We start from the raw sequence: 25,380 nt of genomic DNA on the forward strand, positions 1-25,380 counted from the left end.
TATTGTTGTGTATTTTTTTAATATTTGATTTTTAATCGTATTATTCTATTTATTTTAATCAAGCAGTATAAATATTAACATTGTTAAAAACATATAAAAATATAAATAAAAATATATAAGAAATAAAATTCTTTTTTTTTTTTATGATCGCATCTAAAATAGTAAATCATTTTAAGTGGAACTTAATAATATAAATATAAAGATGTGTATTATTAAAAGTGTTATTTAAATATTATATAATAATATTATTATTCCAGTATCCAAAGAGATAAAGTGTATCAAATACGTATCTCAGAAGTATCAGCAAAGTGAGTAATTCTCTCAGGTTCACGTCTGTCTGTCTGCTCTCAGTTACGATGACCCCGTCTGGACAGATCACCACATCCGGCACGCTGACCTTTGACCGAGCGGTGTCAGGAGAGACGGCGTCCATCATCTCGGACAGCCCTGCGCCCGCAGACGTCTTCTCCAACACAACCGGTGCGTGGTGTCTTCACAAACACTACAGCCAGACCACATACTGACATGCTGCTATTTTACAAAGTATGTAGTATGGGTTTTGTGCACAGTATGCACTCTTCTATTTCATACTTCCCAAAATGTGCAGTATAGAATAAAGTACACTGTGAGGAATACTGTATCCCACAATGCAATGCACTTGGGTTAAAAAACAAAAAACTGAATCGAATAAATCAAATCAAATAAATATTCAGTTAAATTCAATTAAGTTATCCAATTAAATATTTCATATTTTAATAAAAAAATGTACCTTTCCTGTTGATTTCATCAAGTCTGCTTAGATTTCCTGATGTATGAAGTCATGCACAATTTTAATTTTTTTTGCAGTGAATGGGTGCCGTCAGAATGAGAGTCCAAACAGCTGATAAAAACATGCAGCTTTACTCTTCACAAGGTGTTAACTGATGGACTGGAGTGGTGTGGATTATTGTGATGTTTTTATCAGCTGTTTGGACTCTCATTCTGACGGCACCCATTTACTGCAAAGTGATGCAATGATACATTTCTCCAAATCTGCTCTGATGAAGAAACAAACTAATCTACTATCTTAAAAAGCACATGTTCATTTTTGAGTGAACTACTCCTTTAAGTAAAACATTACAAAACTATTTAATTAACTAATTATTTCCATTTACTGACATCCAATAAGTCCATACATTGCTTTATCCATCTTTCAGGAGTCTTTAAGTCAAGAAAAATTGAAATGTTTTCATTAGTGCCGTCAAACGTTTAATCGTGATTAATCCCATCCAAAATAGATAGATGTATGTGTACTGTGTATATTTATTATGTATATATTATATAAATAAACACATTCATGTTTATATTTCAGAAATGTTTATTTAATAAAATAGTTTATTTATTAAATATATTTATTTATAATATAAATTATATGAATATAAATATAGACATATAAAATATATACTGTATGTGTGTGTATTTATACATACATAAGAAATACACACAAAACACACATATATCATTTTCATTAGTTATTTTCGTGTGCGTTTTTGTTTAGAGTTTTTTTTATATTCAAATGTCTATACAGTTTTTAATTAAGTTTTGTTATTTTAGTAGAAAAATTTAAACTAACTTAAAATGGGAAAGTTCAGTTGAAATTTAATATTTTAGGAACTAGCTAAAATAAAAATTTTATTTAAAGTCACAACATTCATTTTTATTCCAGTTTTTATTTTAATGCATCAAGTTTTTTATTCTATTTGATTTTATGTTTAATTGATTTAATTCATACAACTGATCAAGTTGAACTAAATCTATTTATGTAATATTTAAGCAACTAGCTAAAATAAAAAAAAGTTTTCTAAATTCTATTTCATTTTTCTTTTTGTTTTAGAAATTAAGTTAAACTCAATTTTTATTTTTTTAAAGATTTTATGTTCTATTCTATTTAATTTCATGTTTATGTTATTAGCTATAATAACCCTGTAGAGCAGTCTTTATAAAATTAATATATATTATAGATTTTTATAACTATAATCCTTTTACAGATGATTGGGAAAAACATGGAAATTAACCGTTTCATGTTTTAATTTTTAAATTGTTTGATTTATTCTAACTAGTGAACTAAAAAAAATCTAGTTAATTTTTTTAGTTTCCTATAATAACCCTATATATATATATATATATATATATATATATATAAATAAAATAGCCCTCTTCTATCCATTATATCATTGTCCCTATTAATTAAAGTGAATTTTTTTTGTAATTATTTTTCATAACCTCTTCATTTTTTTAAGTCTCCTAGTATGAATACCCAGGTAATATATATATATATATATATATATATATATATATATATATATATATATATATATATATAATTATTATTATTATTATTATTTTTTTTTTTTCAGATATAAGCCATGTTTGAGTAAGCAGATGTGTTTTATTTTAGAAATAAGGGGATAAAGTGAACTTACTGACTTCAGGACATGTGAGATCTGTTGAATTATGGGAGATAAAACACACAGACTGATGTTTGACTACACAAACAGAGAGCCAGATAGTGTATTGTTAGCCACGTTCACACGTTTCATCCATAAGAAACACATATGAGATGAGTTGTTTCTCCCAGACGGCAGATTCAACGGAGAACAAGTGAAGTCAACATAAACTTGTGTTCGTCTGGGTCTCGTCCTTTCCTGTCTCTCCAGCCCACATTTCCAAACCGTTTCATCTTTTTTTAGAGCAAAAAGCTTTTAGAATGAAATGTGGGTCAGGGTTAATGGAAGATCAGATGAGGACAGACTGTAAATGTACTCGTCAAAGTCGGTTCACCTCTACAGAGGAACATTTAATGTCCTAGGTCAGGCTTCATCTCGAATGTGTGTTTCTCCTCCTCAGTGCTGGCCAGTCTTCCTGCGCTGACCGTGGTCTCTCCGCAGCCCAAACCCTCTCCATCAGGACCGCTCATGAACGGGCTGGAGATGGCCGAGCAGCGGACCTGGCTTTACCTGGAAGACATGGCCAATACACTGCTCAACAACGTCCAGCAGCTCAAAGTCCTCATCGCACAGGCCAAACAAGCCGGTCAGAGCGGAGCGCATGTCAGGAAAGAGGTGACATCAACACTCAAGTCTTTCTATAAATACACTGTTCTGGTGGAAATCAAGTTTGGTGTTTTTAATATGCTTAAAGATAAAACAGTTACATCATATAGCTTTGACTTCTTCAGTGAACCAAGTGAAGGGATTAGTTGAGTGGAGGCGGGGACTCATTTGAATATTCATAAAGTCATTAGGATATTTAATCATGTTCCATGAAGACACTTAGTAAATCTCCTACTATAAATATATAAAAACTTAAGTTTTGATTAATAATATGCATTGCTGAGAACTAAATTTGGACAACTTTAAAGATGATTTTTTTTTTTGCACCCTCAGATTCCAGATTTTCTAATAGTTGCATCTCGGCCAAATATTGTCTGATCCTAACAATACCATGCATCAAAGGAAAGATGATTTATCCAGCGTTCAGATGATGCATTTTAGATTTGAAAACTTTAATCTTATGACTGGTTTTGTGGTCCAGGTTCCAAAATGAGGTGAAGGGGGTTATATTTAAACTATTTTAAGGCATTCAGAAATCATTTTTACAGAAAAAATGTAAAATGTTAAATTATCAAAGTTAAGTTTTAAGGGAAAAAAATTGTGACTGCTCGTGGACTTTAATTAGGTAATTTCATGAAAGAATAGAGTTTATCGAACACTAAGCTTCCCTACATTAATAAGAGCATTTATTATGACTAAACTGCAAAAACTGGCCATTTCTGATTTTTCTGGCATAAGCATGAATACATATTGAAATTGGATGGGTGTTTTGATATACACGTACAGTAAGGGCCACAAAAGTGTGAAAAATGATCCAAAGAAGTAAATTATGACTGTTTTTGGTCTAAACAGCCTTTACAGATAGTAAGTTAATGCACTTAACATAAAATGTTTAACAAAAAAGTCAAGGGATATTAAATAACAATTCACCAAATAAACTTTCTAAATACATTTTCCTGTTCTCATTAAGGACGATTCATTAGTGGATGTTAGTTTTATCATTGTTCAATAAAATATTACAACTTTGAAACTACTTACCTTCCTGCTGATGTCATCAAGGCCACTTAAGTTTCAACCAATCGGCGTTGTCGATTTTTCAGTATATGGAGTCGTCCGCCATACCTGAATGCAAAAAGCTAAATATTGACTTGTTTGGGGTGTGAGAAACCTTTACAGACATTATAAGTTGATAGAGGGGAATAGTTTATTGTATGACCCCTGTGAGAAGCATCATGTATTCATGTGTTTCTCTCGCAGTCCTTTCAGAGTCAGCTGTCACTCAGTGAAGAACCTGAGGGGAAAATCACTGAAATCATCATTAAGGTACGGTAAATCTCTAACTCTCTCTGTGTGTTATCATATCAGTGCTGTTTATCAGTCAGAATCAGCAGCTGGAAAAGCCAGAGAAAACACAGATGCTCGTTTAAAATGCTAGTTTGTGTTGAGGCAAAAATTAACTTTCTTTCATTATTTACTTACAGTTTAAAGCTGTATCATTCTTTTTTGGCTTGAAAACAGAAAGGATATTTTGTAAAATATCCAGGCTGCTCTTGATTCACTTTGATGGAGATATGTGATTTGATATTTATAATGTTTTGACTTATATCCATAATGTTTTTGACAACATTATTTTTTACATTTATAGTTCTTACAACACATAAGGTGTTAATATTTGTTAATATTAAAGGTGCAGTAAGTGATTTCTGAAAATCAACAAAACACCCCAAACCAAAAGGGTCACACCCCTATCGTATTAGCCCCGCCCCCTTATTCATGAACATGCTGTTGAACAAAGGGAACTCCCCCATCATGTGTGGACACGCCCCTTACTGGTGATTGGCTAGAAGTAAACACTTAACCGCACCTTTCATTATTTTATTAATATTATTACTGTTTATTTACACAACAATATTAATAATATTATATAATAAAATTATACATTATGAATAATGAAGATTTTTTCGTACTATTTTTGAAAGAAGTCTGCAAAAGTTTTTTTTTTTTAAGTTCAACTGTTTTTGTTTTGTTTTCAAAAGAAGACATTTTCATTACAATATCAGTTTTGTAATTATTATTTGAATGCAAGGAAGTAGAATTTAAACAACCCGAGTTCAAAGCAGTTCATGACTCATTTTTAACTTTTAATGTTCACCTTTTTTTTTTTTGAAGCCGTAAAGTTTGAAAATTGATAGGAAAGAGAAAAGACTCAAATGTAGATAATCAAGTTGAATTCCATGTAACTTTTTTTTTTTTTAAAGCTGAAATTGCTCAACTTATTTTGATGAGCTGATGTACATGACGTACTGATGATATGATTTTTTACAGTGTTGATAGAGAGATGAACTGTTCTCTTAACAGTATTAGCAGTAGCATGCTCTCTTCTGTGTTTCCAGCACACGTGTGTGAACTGCGGCCGAGAGGCGTCCAGTGAGTGTACAGGCTGCCATAAAGTCCATTACTGCTCGGGCTTCTGTCAGCGGAGGGTAAGTCCAACCCCAGCATTCACCCTCATATCAAAGCAGTTTTATATTTGGATCCGTCTTTCTGCAGGACTGGAAGGAACATCAGCTGATCTGCGGTCCACAAGGCATGAGCGTCAGCATCCAAGAGGACGCTCAGATGCTCGGTGTGGAGCTGGAGAAAGGGAAAGCCTAGCGTTATATATGAAGTTTAGATGCTTGCTTCCGCTCATGTGTTTTAGTTTAGCTCTAAAAGCCTCATAGTAACAGCTCCCTCACACGGGGAGATATAAAGCATACACGGATAACATCTTACTCTCCGTACCATTGGAACGGTTTCACCATCTCACTATGGGTTTTATATGTGAAAATAGTCCTTAAAGGGAAAGTTCACCAAAAATCACTTCCCCAACCCTCATGTTTTTCCGAACCATGCTCATGATTTCCATAACATTATGCTATAAAATAACCAGTTTTTAAGCTTTTAAATGGGGAGGGGGAAGGGGGGTGTAATTCTCATGATCTGAAATTTAAGATATTCACTGTGTGGTAGCGATCAAATCTATGAAAGCTTGTTTCCGCCACGGGAAATAGAATATAACAGGGAGTTAAGTCTTTTTATCTCACAGTTATGAGGAAAAATTCAGAGCTGTGAGATATAAATTCGCAATTGTGAGAAAAAAAATCTAAACTAAAGTCACTATTTTTAAAGTCCTATTTTTAACAAAAACAAATTGTGTGATGGAAAATCAGAATTGAGCGAGAAATGGTCAGAATTCTGAAAATTGCATTTCTGACTATTTTTCTCATATATCTATTTTTTTCTTGAAATTAATGGGTTTTATGTGTAATTAATAAAAACGTGTAATTGTGACTTCTTATCTCACATTTCTGACTTTTTCCTTGCAATTCTGAGTTTATATCACAATTCTGAGAAAAAAAAATTGTGATATAAACTTACAGAAATGTGAGGTTAAAAGTTGCACTTATAATGTTTAATTGCATGGTTAAAATAAAATGTGAGAGATGTGAAGTCAGCATTGTGAGAAAAAAGTCAGAATTTAGACTTTTTTCGCATAATTGCAAAAAATGTCTGAATCTGAGATAAACAGTCTCAATTACCTTTTTTTACCCCTTTTTTTAAACCCATGGAAAAAAAGCTTCCATTTAAATCTCAGCAGAGCAGCTCAAAACATATTATTTCGTCTCCTACAGGAGAAACTCCACTGAAGTTGAGTAAATGATGACAGAAGTGTTTTTTCCTTTAATTGGACAATAATATCATTTCAGGAACAAATTCTGATGAAGGATTGCATTACACGTTATTATACATTTATAGTGTTTTCAAAACCAAAATAAAAGGGAAAATCAAGAGTTTTTTCATGCCTCTTTATTCATGATTTTGGATTTGATGTCACATGTGAAGTACATTATCATGATAAGCTTTTATAATGACACATTGTAGAGATCAGCTGAGCTTTGCGAAGTAATCCAGTCCTGAAGCTAAAGATTTTACATTCAAAACTCTCTGATGTTACCCTGAACAAGCAGCTCATTTTCAATAAAAGATCTTTTTTCACTAGAGAAAGTTATGGCACATTAATTGCCCCGATAGCACACAAACATCACAGAGATGTCTATTTTGACATCTGAATTTACATCTGCAAGACATATTTTTTTAGAGTGTTTGCTCATCTGCAAAACATTTATAGGACGTTTCCTATCAGATAGATGTTCAGAAGATGTCTTTAAGATGTTTATGATTTAAAGCTGACGTCTAGATGTTTGTACGCTTCATCTGGAAAGCATCTGCTGTGTACAGACATCTGATAGACATCTTTAAGATGTCAGTTACATCTTAAAAAGTTAAAAAGTATAATTATTTTTTATTACTTTTTTAGAAAATGACAGCTTGTTTTGTTAGATAAGACCCTTATTCCTCGGTTGGGATCGTGTAGAATGCTGTGAAGCTGCACTGAAACTGTATTTTGGACCTTCAGCCCATTGATGCCATTGAAGTCCATTATATGCAGAAAAAACCTTCATTTATTTGACAGCAAGACATGAAGATGACATGGGGATGAGTAAATTGGAAGTGGATTAATTCTTTAATAAGGTTGTTGCACAAAAACATTTACACGCAATTTTTCTCAAATGTTTTAGTTTGAATAGTTTTTTTTTATTTTTATTAGAATTTCGAAATTCAGATTTTAACGGGAACATATTAGCTGGGATATATCTCTGACCTCTGATTTGCAATTTTCAGTTTTTTTAAGTTAGTCCTCAAAAAATGGCCACCACTGGCTAAACGTGTTCTATTAACAGATAATCACAGTAATGGTGATAATTCAGTTCTTCTGTGGACAAACTACAGCTTGACCTGGACTGAAGTCCCCCTTTGGGGGAAGTCGTGGCCTAATGGTTAGAGGGTTGGACTCCCAATCGAAGGGTTGTGAGTTCTAGTCTCGGGCCGGACGGAATTGTGGGTGGGGGTAGTGCATGAACAGCTCTCTCTCCACCTTCAATACCATGACTTAGGTGCCCTTGAGCAAGGCATCGAACCCCCAACTGCTCCCCGGGCGCCGCAGCATAAATGGCTGCCCACTGCTCTGGGTGTGTGCTCACAATGTGTGTGTGTGTGTTCACTGCTCTGTGTGTGTGCATCTCGAATGGGTTAAATGCAGAGCACAAATTCTGAGTATGGGTCACCATACTTGGCTGAATGTCACTTCACTTTTTTTTTTTTTTTTTTTTTGAAGCCGGAAACTTCTGTCTTCAGCAGAAATCCTGAATGAAGGAAAAGTCTCTGTGCTTCAGGGAAAGATTCTCTAGGGTTGTCTTGTCCAATCTTCCTTCTTTCACTCTCTCTCTCTTTCACTTTCTATCTCACTCTCACTCTCTCTCTCTCTTTCACTCTCTATCTCACTCTCTATCTCTCCCTCTCTCTCACGCACTCTCTCTCACTCTCTATCTCTCACTCTCTCTCACTCTCCTTCCCCCCTTCTCACTCTCTCTCTCTCACTCTCTCTCACTTTCTATCTCTCACTCTCTATCTCTCCCTCTCTCTCACTCTCTCTCTCTCACTCTTTCTCTCTCACTCTCTATCTCTCACTCTCTCTCACTCTCTATCTCTCTCTCACTCTCACTCTCACTCTCTCACTCTCTCTCACTCTCTATCTCTCTCTCTCACTCTCACTCTCTCTCACTCTCTCTCTCTCACTCTCTATCTCTCACTCTCTCTCATTTCCGGTGTGACTTGTGACTGCTGAGTGTGAGAGGAGCGTTTGCGTGTGAATTGGAGCTTGTGAGTGAATTCTTTTTCTTTCTTTCTTTCTTTCTTTTCTTTCTTTCTTGTATGGGTTATTGTTAAGAAGTGGTGGTGTATTTATTGGTTGGACATTGTCAGCCTCCAGAATGAACAGTGCCATTGTCATCTTTCTTAGCTCTGTTGAAAAGGCAAATGACTTAGTTGAGAATGGTATAGTGATTGAGAATCTTTTTACTCATGTTCTCCCACTTTCTATGCCATCAAAAAAAGTTTTGTTGTCGAACGTTCCGCCTTTCATTAGCGATGAAACTTTGGTAAGAATTTTATCACAATTTGGAAAATTGGTCTCACCTATTAAATGATGATCTCCTCTTTTGAAACATGTGGTTTCATTTAGGAGATTCGTTTACATGATCCTAAAAGGTGATGAGGATTTAGATCTTTCTCTGCATATAAAAGTGGACGAGTTTGATTATGTCTTTTATGTTACCACGGACAAGATGAAGTGCTTTAAATGCGGATTAGCAGGGCACTTGATCCGTGCATGTCCTGGTAAAAATACAGAAAACAGCGCAGCGGCTGATGACGTTAATGTTAGTGAGCCGGTCATTTGGTGATGGCATTGAAATGGAGACAGAGCAGATTGATTTCAAAGTTCCGTCGAAAAGGAAAACATCTGACGAGTTTCAGACGGTTAGAGCTAAGAAAGCTGACGTGGATGCTTGTTGTGGTGAAAGTGAAGGTGAATCTTCTGATTCTAGCGTCAGTCTCTCTCAGAGTGACTTCTCTAGTCGAGGTTGTGAAGTGGAAGACATTAAACTGTTTTTAAAAGCTACTAAAAACAAGAGAGGGGTCTGTATAGCTGATTATTTTTCTGACACAAAGCAGTTCGTTGATAAAACCAGGTTTTTTGTCGGAGAGTTTGTTTACAAACAAGGAGTTATATCGACTAAAAAAGATTGTGAGAAAACTCACTTCTGACAATGCCAATGATGGTAGTGAGAAAGTATAGCAGCCTGGCTAGTAATGTGGTGTGTGTGTATGGGGTGCTAATTTGTGTCTTAGTCGCTTTCATTTCTCCAAGCATGAGTGAAGTGAATATTGCGACTTTAAACACAAATGGAGTAAGAGAAATTAGAAAAAGAACAGCTATGTTTGAAGTAGTTAAACAAAAAAGAATAGATGTTCTTATGTTGCAAGAAACACAACGTGACTTGAGGAATGCTGCTGATTGGGCTGAGGAGTGGGACGGGGTCTGTGTGTTGAGCCACAACACCTCCGTCAGTGGAGGGGTGGCTATTCTTTTTTCTAAAGCTTTTAAACGCGTAGTATGGAATTTTTGGCCACCAGGGGTCACTCAATCAAAATAATAACATAAGACGTACTTTGATGACGTCGGGAAAGAGCGTAAGGCTCATGGGAGTTGTTGTTCATTGGAACACGCGCCATTTGTCGCTCCCTATCATTCCTCACTCATTCTAACTTAGTATTTTGACAATCATGTCTTTTCGAACGGATATAGACGGTTTCAACGGCAACAACATAAACAAACGTTACTGCGCATGAGCGCTTTTGTGGACCTAACTTAACTTCCACTAGACTCCAAATAAAATCAATAACAACAGCCAAGTCCCTCTAGAGTAGATATTTTTTGATAACAAACAAAATGTTTGCTGCGTGGATCAGGCGGACTTAATGAAAATGCAAATTCATTATTTGCCAACAGGAGATGTTTTAAAGCACAGACATAAAGCGCGAGAAATAGAGGTTTCCCCAGTAACAGCTGTAAACAAAGCAGAGCTGGTACGCTCACACGCTGCTATCAGGCATATAACATGCAAGTCTTCCTTCAGAAATACAGCGATATAAAAACACCTGTGCCTCGTTTTGATATTTAAACATAAATGTAAGGAATTATTATTATTAAACGTGCGGTACGCAACGTTACTCAATGAAGTCTTTTTGAAAAAAGATCAGTTTTAAAATTGTGGCGAGTCTCAAAAAATAAATAAATGTATGGGAAACAAATCCTGCAGCACATCCACCTGAGCACAACTTCAGTCTACTCATCACCTTGCCTTTAACTGCGTTTGTAGAATGCACCGCAGCCAGACCGATATACTTGACCGTGCGCCTGATGAAACCGTCTTTATGAATTATGAGACCCCTATCAAATCAATATTCCATCTAGCTAGTAGTAATATATGTTAAAAAACATGGCCGCCTTTCGTTAATAATTATAATTACGTTATACTATGATATCGAACAAGTTAGAGAACTGCATTTGAAGCTACTTTATTCAGCTAGATATAGAACAAATGTAGATTTACATGAGAGCTAGTGCGTCTGCGTTTTACACAAGACATCATCGTTTCACAAAATATACGGATATATACAGTTAGCTGAATGGATGCATACCTGTTTATCAGAATGCAAGCGAGTTCGACATCTCTCTGTAGTTTCAGCTTGTCACGAAGCTCTCTCTATCTTGTAATGCAACTCCAATATTTACCCGTGTCTTGTTGCTTCTCTTGTCCCAAAACCATCTCGGGTCATTTATTTCACCCGTGCGTTTGCGCTTCACAGAACGTGCAGGCAAAGCATAATCATGATCCATAAGTAAGTTATTGATTGAGGTTTAAATACGAATATAAATATAAAATATAATAGTCTCGATAAAGGCTACTACTTTTTCTTCTTCGTCTCGTCTTTGTTTCTGTCCACCTTTGTATTTGGCGGTTCCGCAGGAAGTTAGATAAACTATAGGGGTCAAAGTTTATATGACGTCATAGACGGGCGACAAAACGGAAATAAAGAAACGTGCCGTGTCTTCGAATTAAACTATAATTTTCTCCGGATTTGAAAGTTCGTGGAAACTGTCGGGATGATGTAAGTACACAACTAAAAAATATATATAACATAGATATAGTGATTTCTGCTATTTTTAAAGCAGAAAAATTACATATTGCGCCTTTAATCCAACTTCTTATCAGGTGGATGAAGTAGTTAAAGTAGTTTTAAAAGTAAGAACTATTTTTGAGAATTTTATTTTTGTTTTTATTTGCGTGTATATTCCAACCGCACCAATAGAAAGAATGCTATTTTTAAATACTTTGTGTTCGGTCTTACAAAAATGCTGTGTAGAAGAATATTTATTCGTGGGTGGTGACTTTAACTGTATACAGTCAAACTTGGACAGAAACCATATTGAACCTCACTTGCCGTCTCGTAATCGTTTGATCCAGTTTGTCAAAACCCATGAGCTATGTGATGTTTGGAGACAATTTAATGGGGCACAAAAACAGTATACTTGGACTCATGTTCGTGACAGTGTGATTTCGCTGGCAAGATTGGATCGGTTTTATGTTTTTAAGCATCACTGTAATATTGTAAAGAAATGTTTAATTACCCCAGTGAGTTTTTCTGATCACTGCTGTGTTCTGTGTTTCTAAACTCCATTAAACCAAGAAGTGCATACTGGCAGCTTAACACTACTTTGTTAAGTGACAGGTACTTTAAGAACATCTTTAATGGGATGAGTTCAGAACCACAAAGGGTTCTTTTAAGTCTCTACGACAGTGGTGGGATTTTGGGAAAGCCCAAATAAAACAATTTTGTTTGCAGTATACTCAAAACGTCACTAGAGAGACAAGTTTGATTATGAACACCTTGGAGACTGACATTTTAAAACTTCTAGAATTAGCTGAGTCAACTGATAGCTGGAGGTATTTAGATTCATTGGCAAAGAAAAGGACACAGTTGGCTGATTTATTGAACATCAAAACACAGGGGGCTCTGGTCAGGTCAAGGTTCCAGAGTGCGGACCAAATGGATGCTCCATCCAAGTCCTTTTTTAACCTGGAGAAAAAGAACGGTCAGAGCAGAGTCATCCATGCTCTGCGCTCTGAGTCTGGAGCAGGGCCATGGAGAGACCTTTGGAGGGGCAGGTGCTCAAAGTATAAAAAGGGCACATGGAACATGGCTTTAAATGGCGCTGTTCAAAATATCAATACAGAAATATATTGTGATGCATTCCTTGCTGATTCGCGTATAGATATGGATGGTTATGTATTGATAGAGCACCAAATGCTTTGATGCAGTTTTGAAAAAGAAACAATAGAGAAGACAATTTTAAGTTTAAAATAATAAAAGCTCTGGGATTAGAAACTGAAATGTCTTAAATTGTCCCTACCTGATGGCTTTTTCTTCTCTGTTCTACAGAATAATTAAGAACAGCTGTTATAGTAAAAACTATAGAAAACACTTGTGCCTCTACATTTTCCTCTTTCTCACTAGCCTCTGTCTTCTGGCTTGCTGTTCCCTGCTCTCTTTCTGTCACTTACATTTTCCTCTTTTCTTCCTCTATCTCCATCTCCTCATCTGATCTATTACTTTCCACTCTCTGTCCATCTAGGAACAAGGCTCAATTTACTATTTCAGCATTAATCTATTATTTTCACCATCACTACTACTCTTGCACCTATCAATAAGTCCACCTTAAATATTGATACAAAACATAAAAAACTGATACACTGGAATACAGTGATTCATATTATTATTACTGTTGTAGGTGTTGTTGCCTAAAATCGAACACCTTTGCAATGTAAACAAATGACAGGCTACATTTGTTATTCATATCCTACACACTGCACTTTGATATCAGGTATATTATGCATTTTTATATTGACATTGATATTTTTACATTTATTTCCAGAGAGATATTGAGTTTACAGGCTAAAGTGGTCTTGCTGTTGTAAACACCGTTGCTATTGTAGAAAAAAAAAAAAATATTTGCGTCACATTTAAAATATAATTATATTTTAATTCATTTCTGAATAGTTTTTATTTTTATAATGATAATTCAGAGAATGAGAAAATCTGAATAAGCCTTACAGTGTTGTGATAATTATTTTAAAGGCACTCTATGTGTTAAAAAATAAATAAGTACTGTAATATAATAATAATTTAGTCAAATAACATAAAAAAGACCAGACTTTTTATATTTATTCCGGATATATATATATATATGTATATAATCAGGAAGAGGGTGGGGGGTCAAATGGGGGGTCAAGGCGTTTTTTGGCAGGGTCTTGAGACCCCCCAGGACCCCCCCTTGCGCCGCCGGTGTTGTCGAATACAACCTTTTTTTTTGTCTCAAACAGTTCCTTGAACAATAATAAACTGACAATGAAGTAAATGTATAATAATTAGCACAGATGATTGATTTAGCGCTGTAAACGCGCGTGTGAGGGGCGGAGACGCGCCGCGGAGCGTCAGACGCGCGTGAGGACCAAACACAGCAGAACGGTAGGAAACTTCACTCCTCTTATTATTTCTCTTTTACTATAGCGATTTATTTTTAGATACGTGATCTGAGTCTTTCATAGAGTTGTTTTATAAACGCAGTAACTTTGAAATCAGCTCTGAAAGTTCCTGTCAAGTGTTTAAAAACTAATTATGATTTAATAACGTGTTGAATGAATTTGGTAAGAACGGTATTCTACATTTTTTTACATAGAGGTTATTAATATAGGCTGAAAAATAGTGTTTTGTTTATAGTATAAAGGTGATCTTATGGTGCATTGCTCGTTAAAAGTTAGGCTGTTAATATAATATAGAGGAAGATCAATTTTAATTATTTTTACTATATTAAAATGCATTTATTTTTTATATTCGTTAGTTAAAGTTTTCAGTTCGGGACTTCGGAGCCTGTTCTCGACTCGGTTGATTCAGATCGGGACTTCGGAGTCTGTTCGCTACTCAGTTGATTCAGATCGGCACTTATGAGTCTGTTCGCGACTCCGTTGATTCAGATCGGGACTTCGGAGCCTTTTCGCGACTCGGTTGATTCAGATCGGCACTTCGGAGCCTGTTCGCGACTCAGTTGATTCCAGGGCCGTGCACAGACATTTTGAGGGGCAGTGGCCTAAACCAAAAAAAGGGGCACCAAGGGGGTGGTTGCTTGTTAACACAAATTATCCAGTTATTACAAAATGTACAATTAAAAAAGAAGACAGTACACGCTCAAATACATTTCAGACTTTATTGTAGAAGTCTTGATAGAACATCACAATTACACATTACTGATACTTTTTTATATTTACTTGTTCCATTTACAGCAACACTTTTTTATTTGGTACTATGTCCTGAAAGATCTTGATAACTAAATTTTTTTATGATTCATAATTACACATTGGTGATAATAAACTATTTACCATCCGTTTTACATTCTGGTATTTACCTTTTCATTTTACAGCAAAACCTTTCTATTTGGTACCATGTCCTGAAAGATCTTAACCTCATCTTTTATGATTGGGATGTCTTTTTCAATGGCCAGAAGCAGAAGATCAGAGAGTCGTTCTTGTCCACACGCATTACGAAGTTTCGTTTTCACCAGCTTCAACTTCGAGAATGAGCGTTCAACAGTGGCTGTTGTAATATAATTACTCTTCCATTCAAATAATTTAATGTCTATCTTTCTTGTTATAAAACTCTAGCATATTCAGAATCCTTTATTGTCAGCCAGTTTAACAACACTTACCTGTAAGTGTCTGATTTGGCTGATGCTGAATGGGCTCTCCCTCACTCTCTGAGCCTGCCTCTGCCTCATCTTCAATGGAGTAATAAGTAATAGACATTTAATTTCATATTCGCATACAGCCTAAATCTATATATACAACTCATTTAGAGCCTATGATGTGTTAGTGTCAACTAAGACAAGTGATTATAATGGGAGATATACTTACAATAATTAAACAGACACACTGTCTGCTAACTGTTCTATATGATGATTTACCTGCTGGCTTGCTGGAGCTTTGAATCCATGTTTGCAATGTTGAACTGCCTTTAGCAGCCTCCCTTCTCTCTTTCTCTCTCTCTGTCTCTGTCTTCTTTTTTGTGAAGGCATCGTTTTTTTGTTGTTTTTTATGGTTGTCTTGTCTACAAAGTGTGCCAACAACAGAAAATGTAGTTATTTGTATTAGATCTGATCTGATCGAGAGTACAATTATAATTTGATTAGACAAGCAGCTTCTTAGAACGTGGATATGTTGTACAAGTTGTTAGCACTAGTAGAAGACCAAGAGCACAAAACATTACCGACATAAATACAAAAAAAAAAAAAGACTAATTTCGCAGATTCAACCACTGTCTTGCATAGCCTACCTGTTAATGTGACAGCTTTCGTGAACTGTGTTCACAAGCGCCGCAGACACATACTGTGAGTGATGCTGCGGAGTGCGGAGCGAGCGGGAAAACCTGGAGCGGATTCGCGGAATCAACGGAATGCTTTGAGCGGAGCGGTGGGGTCCGGGAAAAGGGGCACCTCAGTCGATGAGGGCAGAGGGGCAGTGGCTCTGGCCACCGGGCCACCCCCCTGTGCACGGCCCTGGTTGATTCAGATCGGCACTTCGGAGTCTGTTCGCGACTCGGTTGATTCAGATCGGCACTTCGGAGTCTGTTCGCGACTCGGTTGATTCAGATCGGCACTTCGGAGTCTGTTCGCGACTCGGTTGATTCAGATCGGCACTTCGGAGCCTGTTGGCGACTCCGTTGAATCAGATCGGCACTTCGGAGGCTGTTCGCGACTCCGTTGATTCAGATCGGCACTTCGGAGCCTGTTCGCGACTACGTTGATTCAGATCGGCACTTCGGAGCCTGTTCGCGACTCGGTTGATTCAGATCGGCACTTCGGAGCCTGTTCGCGACTCTGTTGATTCAGATCGAGACTCCGGAGACTGTTTGTAATTTTTTTTTAAAATTAAAATCTGGACATTGAAGCAGGACATTTTTGTCAAACAGTTCATTAGTGATAAATGAATATTTGGACCTGAGGCTTTTTTTAACCTGTCGATTTGATTTTTTTTTATGATTTCAATTACTTTTGGAAGTCAAGGCTTCTTGTACCTCAGTTGCATGTGTTGTGTTTTATGAATTGTGCATGGATTTATCAACTGAGAAATAAAGTAGAACAGAAATTATTATGAACTCTTAAAGATGATGATGAAAAGAAAAGGTAATATTGCATATAAAATTATAAGTAAGTATGAACTAACTTGCGCAATACAGTAAATATTCTTACTCTACCCTAAATAAGTGAAAATGTTTGGCTCAGTTTACAGAAAAGTGTACGTTACACATCCTTTCATTATGATGCAACATTGTTTCCTCCTTAGATGAGTATTTAACATCTTTATTATTATGGGGATTAGTGTGTAAGTGCTACACACACACACACACACACACAATCACACACACACACACACAAACTGGTCAGAGTTTTGGATCAGAATTATTTTCTATGTTTGTTTGTTTTTACATGAGTTTCTTTTACTCATCAAAAATACAAGATTGAAAAAAATATATTATTATGAAGTAAAAAAATATTTTTCTATTTTAAAATACATTAAAATCTATTTTATTTCTGTGATTTTCAGCATCATTACTCCATTACTGATTTATTATCACAGTTGTGCTGCTGAACTGTGATCCTTCTTTCAGGATTATTTGATGAATGAAATGTTAAAAAGAAGAGCATTTATTTAAAATAGAAGTCTTTTCTAACAATAAACACTAGAGTTCAAAAGTTTATAACTCTTTTAGAATGTATTAAATTGATAAGAAGTGAATCAAAGATTAATATTGTAAGAAGAGATTTATATTTTGAATAAACTCTGTTCTTTAAAAAAAAAATTATACATCGAAGAATCCTGAAAAAGGTATCGAAGATTACAAAATAATATTTGGCATCACAACTATTATTAATTCTAATAATAAATCTTCATATTTTAATGATTTCTGAAGATCATGTGACACTGAAGACTGGAGGAATGATGCTGAAAATACCGCTGCACATCACAGAAATAAATGATATTTTAAAGGATATTAAAATAGAAACTATTATTTTATATATTTTATTTTGATAAGTTTGAATTATTACTGATTTTTGACTGTAGCATCACTACCAATAGCCGCGTGTCGACAGCACTTGTATTGTCGAATACAACCTTTTTTTTGTTTCAACGACTCCGTTGATTCAGATCGGGACTTCGGAGCCTTTTCGCGACTCGGTTGATTCAGATCGGCACTTCGGAGCCTGTTCGCGACTCCGTTGATTCAGATCGGCACTTCGGAGTCTGGTCGCGACTCGGTTGATTCAGATCGGCACTTCGGAGCCTGTTCGCGACTCAGTTGATTCAGTTCGGCACTTCGGAGCCTGTTCGCGACTCCGTTGATTCAGTTCGGCACTTCGGAGTCTGTTCGCGACTCGGTTGATTCAGATCGGCACTTCGCAGTCTGTTCGCGACTCGGTTGAATCAGATCGGCACTTCGGAGCCTGTTCGCGACTACGTTGATTCAGATCGGCACTTCGGAGCCTGTTCGCGACTCGGTTGATTCAGATCGGCACTTCGGAGCCTGTTCGCGACTACGTTGATTCAGATCGGCACTTCGGAGCCTGTTCGCGACTCGGTTGATTCAGATCGGCACTTCGGAGCCTGTTCGCGACTCTGTTGATTCAGATCGAGACTCCGGAGACTGTTTGTAATTTTTTTTAAAAATTAAAATCTGGACATTGAAGCAGGACATTTTTGTCAAACAGTTCATTAGTGATAAATGAATATTTGGACCTGAGGCTTTTTTTAACCTGTCGATTTGATTTTTTTTTATGATTTCAATTACTTTTGGAAGTCAAGGCTTCTTGTACCTCAGTTGCATGTGTTGTGTTTTATGAATTGTGCATGGATTTATCAACTGAGAAATAAAGTTGAACAGAAATTATTATGAACTCTTAAAGATGATGATGAAAAGAAAAGGTAATATTGCATATAAAATTATAAGTAAGTATGAACTAACTTGCGCAATACAGTAAATATTCTTACTCTACCCTAAATAAGTGAAAATGTTTGGCTCAGTTTACAGAAAAGTGTACGTTACACATCCTTTCATTATGATGCAACATTGTTTCCTCCTTAGATGAGTATTTAACATCTTTATTATTATGGGGATTAGTGTGTAAGTGCTACACACACACACACACACACAAACACAATCACACACACACACACACACAAACTGGTCAGAGTTTTGGATCAGAATTATTTTCTATGTTTGTTTGTTTTTACATGAGTTTCTTTTACTCATCAAAAATACAAGATTTAAAAAAATATATTATTATGAAGTAAAAAAATATTTTTCTATTTTAAAATACATTAAAATCTATTTTATTTCTGTGATTTTCAGCATCATTACTCCATTACTGATTTATTATCACAGTTGTGCTGCTGAACTGTGATACTTCTTTCAGGATTATTTGATGAATGAAATGTTAAAAAGAAGAGCATTTATTTAAAATAGAAGTCTTTTCTAACAATAAACACTAGAGTTCAAAAGTTTATAACTCTTTTAGAATGTATTAAATTGATAAGAAGTGAATCAAAGATTAATATTGTAAGAAGAGATTTATATTTTGAATAAACTCTGTTCTTTAAAAAAAAAATTATACATCGAAGAATCCTGAAAAAGGTATCGAAGATTACAAAATAATATTTGGCATCACAACTATTATTAATTCTAATAATAAATCTTCATATTTTAATGATTTCTGAAGATCATGTGACACTGAAGACTGGAGGAATGATGCTGAAAATACCGCTGCACATCACAGAAATAAATGATATTTTAAAGGATATTAAAATAGAAACTATTATTTTATATATTTTATTTTGATAAGTTTGAATTATTACTGATTTTTGACTGTAGCATCACTACCAATAGCCGCGTGTCGACAGCACTTGTATTGTCGAATACAACCTTTTTTTTGTTTCAAACAGTTCATTGAACAATAATAAATGAAGTACCTGAAGCTGACAATGAAGTAAATGTATAATAATTAGCACAGATGATTGATTTAGCGCTGTAAACGCGCGTGTGAGGGGCGGAGACGCGCCGCGGAGCGTCAGACGCGCGTGAGGACCAAACACAGCAGAACGGTAGGAAACTTCACTCCTCTTATTATTTCTCTTTTACTATAGCGATTTATTTTTAGATACGTGATTTGAGTCTTTCATAGAGTTGTTTTATAAACGCAGTAACTTTGAAATCAGCTCTGAAAGTTCCTGTCAAGTGTTTAAAAACTAATTATGATTTAATAACGTGTTGAATGAATTTGGTAAGAACAGTATTGTACATTTTTTTACATAGAAGTTATTAATATAGGCTGAAATATAGTGTTTTGTTTATAGTATAAAGGTGATCTTATGGTGCATTGCTCGTTAATTGTTAGGCTGTTAATATAATATAGAGGAAGATCAATCTTAATTATTTTTACTATATTAAAATGCATTTATTTTTTACATTCCTTAGTCAAAGTTTTCAGATCGGGACTTTGGACCCTGTTCGCGACTTGGTTGATTCAGATCGAGACTTCTGAGTCTGTTCGCTACTCAGTTGATTCAGATCGGCACTTATGAGTCTGTTCGCGACTCCGTTGATTCAGATCGAGACTTCGGAGCCTTTTCGCGACTCGGTTGATTCAGATCGGCACTTCGGAGCCTGTTCGCGACTCCGTTGATTCAGATCGGCACTTCGGAGTCTGTTCGCGACTCGGTTGATTCAGATCGGCACTTCGGAGCCTGTTCGCGACTCAGTTGATTCAGTTCGGCACTTCGGAGCCTGTTCGCTACTCCGTTGATTCAGTTCGGCACTTCGGAGTCTGTTCGCGACTCGGTTGATTCAGATCGGCACTTCGGAGCCTGTTCGCGACTCTGTTGATTCAGATCGAGACTCCGGAGACTGTTTGTAATTTTTTTTTTAAATTAAAATCTGGACATTGAAGCAGGACATTTTTGTCAAACAGTTCATTAGTGATAAATGAATATTTGGACCTGAGGCTTTTTTTAACCTGTCGATTTGATTTTTTTTTTATGATTTCAATTACTTTTGGAAGTCAAGGCTTCTTGTACCTCAGTTGCATGTGTTGTGTTTTATGAATTGTGCATGGATTTATCAAGTGAGAAATAAAGTTGAACAGAAATTATTATGAACTCTTAAAGAGGATGATGAAAAGAAAAGGTAATATTGCATATAAAATTATAAGTAAGTATGAACTAACTTGCGCAATACAGTAAATATTCTTACTCTACCCTAAATAAGTGAAAATGTTTGGCTCAGTTTACAGAAAAGTGTACGTTACACATCCTTTCATTATGATGCAACATTGTTTCCTCCTTAGATGAGTATTTAACATCTTTATTATTATGGGGATTAGTGTGTAAGTGCTACACACACACACACACACACAAACACAATCACACACACACACACACAAACTGGTCAGAGTTTTGGATCAGAATTATTTTCTATGTTTGTTTGTTTTTACATGAGTTTCTTTTACTCATCAAAAATACAAGATTTAAAAAAATATATTATTATGAAGTAAAAAAATATTTTTCTATTTTAAAATACATTAAAATCTATTTTATTTCTGTGATTTTCAGCATCATTACTCCATTACTGATTTATTATCACAGTTGTGCTGCTGAACTGTGATACTTCTTTCAGGATTATTTGATGAATGAAATGTTAAAAAGAAGAGCATTTATTTAAAATAGAAGTCTTTTCTAACAATAAACACTAGAGTTCAAAAGTTTATAACTCTTTTAGAATGTATTAAATTGATAAGAAGTGAATCAAAGATTAATATTGTAAGAAGAGATTTATATTTTGAATAAACTCTGTTCTTTAAAAAAAAAATTATACATCGAAGAATCCTGAAAAAGGTATCGAAGATTACAAAATAATATTTGGCATCACAACTATTATTAATTCTAATAATAAATCTTCATATTTTAATGATTTCTGAAGATCATGTGACACTGAAGACTGGAGGAATGATGCTGAAAATACCGCTGCACATCACAGAAATAAATGATATTTTAAAGGATATTAAAATAGAAACTATTATTTTATATATTTTATTTTGATAAGTTTGAATTATTACTGATTTTTGACTGTAGCATCACTACCAATAGCCGCGTGTCGACAGCACTTGTATTGTCGAATACAACCTTTTTTTTGTTTCAACGACTCCGTTGATTCAGATCGGGACTTCGGAGCCTTTTCGCGACTCGGTTGATTCAGATCGGCACTTCGGAGCCTGTTCGCGACTCCGTTGATTCAGATCGGCACTTCGGAGTCTGTTCGCGACTCGGTTGATTCAGATCGGCACTTCGGAGCCTGTTCGCGACTCAGTTGATTCAGTTCGGCACTTCGGAGCCTGTTCGCGACTCCGTTGATTCAGTTCGGCACTTCGGAGTCTGTTCGCGACTCGGTTGATTCAGATCGGCACTTCGCAGTCTGTTCGCGACTACGTTGATTCAGATCGGCACTTCGGAGCCTGTTCGCGACTCGGTTGATTCAGATCGGCACTTCGGAGCCTGTTCGCGACTCTGTTGATTCAGATCGAGACTCCGGAGACTGTTTGTAATTTTTTTTTTTAATTAAAATCTGGACATTGAAGCAGGACATTTTTGTCAAACAGTTCATTAGTGATAAATGAATATTTGGACCTGAGGCTTTTTTTAACCTGTCGATTTGATTTTTTTTTATGATTTCAATTACTTTTGGAAGTCAAGGCTTCTTGTACCTCAGTTGCATGTGTTGTGTTTTATGAATTGTGCATGGATTTATCAACTGAGAAATAAAGTTGAACAGAAATTATTATGAACTCTTAAAGATGATGATGAAAAGAAAAGGTAATATTGCATATAAAATTATAAGTAAGTATGAACTAACTTGCGCAATACAGTAAATATTCTTACTCTACCCTAAATAAGTGAAAATGTTTGGCTCAGTTTACAGAAAAGTGTACGTTACACATCCTTTCATTATGATGCAACATTGTTTCCTCCTTAGATGAGTATTTAACATCTTTATTATTATGGGGATTAGTGTGTAAGTGCTACACACACACACACACACACACACACACACACACAATCACACACACACACACACAAACTGGTCAGAGTTTTGGATCAGAATTATTTTCTATGTTTGTTTGTTTTTACATGAGTTTCTTTTACTCATCAAAAATACAAGATTTAAAAAATATATTATTATGAAGTAAAAAAATATTTTTCTATTTTAAAATACATTAAAATCTATTTTATTTCTGTGATTTTCAGCATCATTACTCCATTACTGATTTATTATCACAGTTGTGCTGCTGAACTGTGATACTTCTTTCAGGATTATTTGATGAATGAAATGTTAAAAAGAAGAGCATTTATTTAAAATAGAAGTCTTTTCTAACAATAAACACTAGAGTTCAAAAGTTTATAACTCTTTTAGAATGTATTAAATTGATAAGAAGTGAATCAAAGATTAATATTGTAAGAAGAGATTTATATTTTGAATAAACTCTGTTCTTTAAAAAAAAAATTATACATCGAAGAATCCTGAAAAAGGTATCGAAGATTACAAAATAATATTTGGCATCACAACTATTATTAATTCTAATAATAAATCTTCATATTTTAATGATTTCTGAAGATCATGTGACAGTGAAGACTGGAGGAATGATGCTGAAAATACCGCTGCACATCACAGAAATAAATGATATTTTAAAGGATATTAAAATAGAAACTATTATTTTATATATTTTATTTTGATAAGTTTGAATTATTACTGATTTTTGACTGTAGCATCACTACCAATAGCCGCGTGTCGACAGCACTTGTATTGTCGAATACAACCTTTTTTTTGTTTCAAACAGTTCATTGAACAATAATAAATGAAGTACCTGAAGCTGACAATGAAGTAAATGTATAATAATTAGCACAGATGATTGATTTAGCGCTGTAAACGCGCGTGTGAGGGGCGGAGACGCGCCGCGGAGCGTCAGACGCGCGTGAGGACCAAACACAGCAGAACGGTAGGAAACTTCACTCCTCTTATTATTTCTCTTTTACTATAGCGATTTATTTTTAGATACGTGATTTGAGTCTTTCATAGAGTTGTTTTATAAACGCAGTAACTTTGAAATCAGCTCTGAAAGTTCCTGTCAAGTGTTTAAAAACTAATTATGATTTAATAACGTGTTGAATGAATTTGGTAAGAACAGTATTGTACATTTTTTTTACATAGAAGTTATTAATATAGGCTGAAATATAGTGTTTTGTTTATAGTATAAAGGTGATCTTATGGTGCATTGCTCGTTAATTGTTAGGCTGTTAATATAATATAGAGGAAGATCAATCTTAATTATTTTTACTATATTAAAATGCATTTATTTTTTACATTCCTTAGTCAAAGTTTTCAGATCGGGACTTTGGACCCTGTTCGCGACTTGGTTGATTCAGATCGAGACTTCTGAGTCTGTTCGCTACTCAGTTGATTCAGATCGGCACTTATGAGTCTGTTCGCGACTCCGTTGATTCAGATCGAGACTTCGGAGCCTTTTCGCGACTCGGTTGATTCAGATCGGCACTTCGGAGCCTGTTCGCGACTCCGTTGATTCAGATCGGCACTTCGGAGTCTGTTCGCGACTCGGTTGATTCAGATCGGCACTTCGGAGCCTGTTCGCGACTCAGTTGATTCAGTTCGGCACTTCGGAGCCTGTTCGCGACTCGGTTGAATCAGATCGGCACTTCGGAGCCTGTTCGTGACTCCGTTGATTCAGATCGGCACTTCGGAGCCTGTTCGCGACTCGGTTGATTCAGATCGGCACTTCGGAGCCTGTTCGCGACTCTGTTGATTCAGATCGAGACACCGGAGACTGTTTGTAATTTTTTTTTTAAATTAAAATCTGGACATTGAAGCAGGAAATGTTTGTCAAACAGTTCATTAGTGATAAATGAATATTTGGACCTGAGGCTTTTTTTAACCTGTCGATTTGATTTTTTTTATTATTTCAATTACTTTTGGAAGTCAAGGCTTCTTGTACCTCAGTTGCATGTGTTGTGTTTTATGAATTGTGCATGGATTTATCAACTGAGAAATAAAGTTGAACAGAAATTATGAACTCTTAAAGAGGATGATGAAAAGAAAAGGTACTATTGCATATAAAATTATAAGTGAGTATGAACTAACTTGCGCAATACAGTAAATATTCTTACTCTACCCTAAATAAGTGAAAATGTTTGGCTCAGTTTACAGAAAAGTGTACGTTACACATCCTTTCATTATGATGCAACATTGTTTCCTCCTTAGATGAGTATTTAACATCTTTATTATTATGGGGATTAGTGTGTAAGTGCTACACACACACACACACACACACACACACACTCACACACACACACACACACACAAACTGGTCAGAGTTTTGGATCAGAATTATTTTTTATGTTTGTTTGTTTTTACAGGAATGTCTTTTACTCATCAAAAATATAAGATTTAAAATATATATATTATTATGAAGCAAAAAAATATTTTTCTATTTAAATTTACATTAAAATCTATTTTATTTCTGTGATTTTCAGCATCATTACTCCATTACTGATTTATTATCAGAGTTGTGCTGCTGAACTGTGATACTTCTTTCAGGATTATTTGATGAATG

The 25,380-nt window shown here is 35.3% G+C and overlaps 1 protein-coding gene across 1 annotated transcript in view; it reads left to right on the top strand.

The window, feature by feature from the left end:
• The window catches only part of LOC113060350 (deformed epidermal autoregulatory factor 1 homolog), a 15,044-nt gene extending 9,068 nt beyond the window's left edge, over positions 1-5,976 (top strand). The window contains exons 9-13 of the mRNA XM_026229215.1: positions 352-480; positions 2,887-3,101; positions 4,350-4,415; positions 5,486-5,575; positions 5,643-5,976. Of these exons, the coding sequence (XP_026085000.1) occupies positions 352-480; positions 2,887-3,101; positions 4,350-4,415; positions 5,486-5,575; positions 5,643-5,747 (605 nt within the window). The 3' untranslated portion in view covers positions 5,748-5,976. The remainder of the gene's footprint in view (positions 1-351; positions 481-2,886; positions 3,102-4,349; positions 4,416-5,485; positions 5,576-5,642) is intronic.
• The last annotated feature ends 19,404 nt before the right edge of the window (positions 5,977-25,380 follow it).

The sequence above is a fragment of the Carassius auratus genome, chromosome 42 (assembly GCF_003368295.1).
Source record: "Carassius auratus strain Wakin chromosome 42, ASM336829v1, whole genome shotgun sequence".
NCBI classification, from domain to species: domain Eukaryota; kingdom Metazoa; phylum Chordata; class Actinopteri; order Cypriniformes; family Cyprinidae; genus Carassius; species Carassius auratus.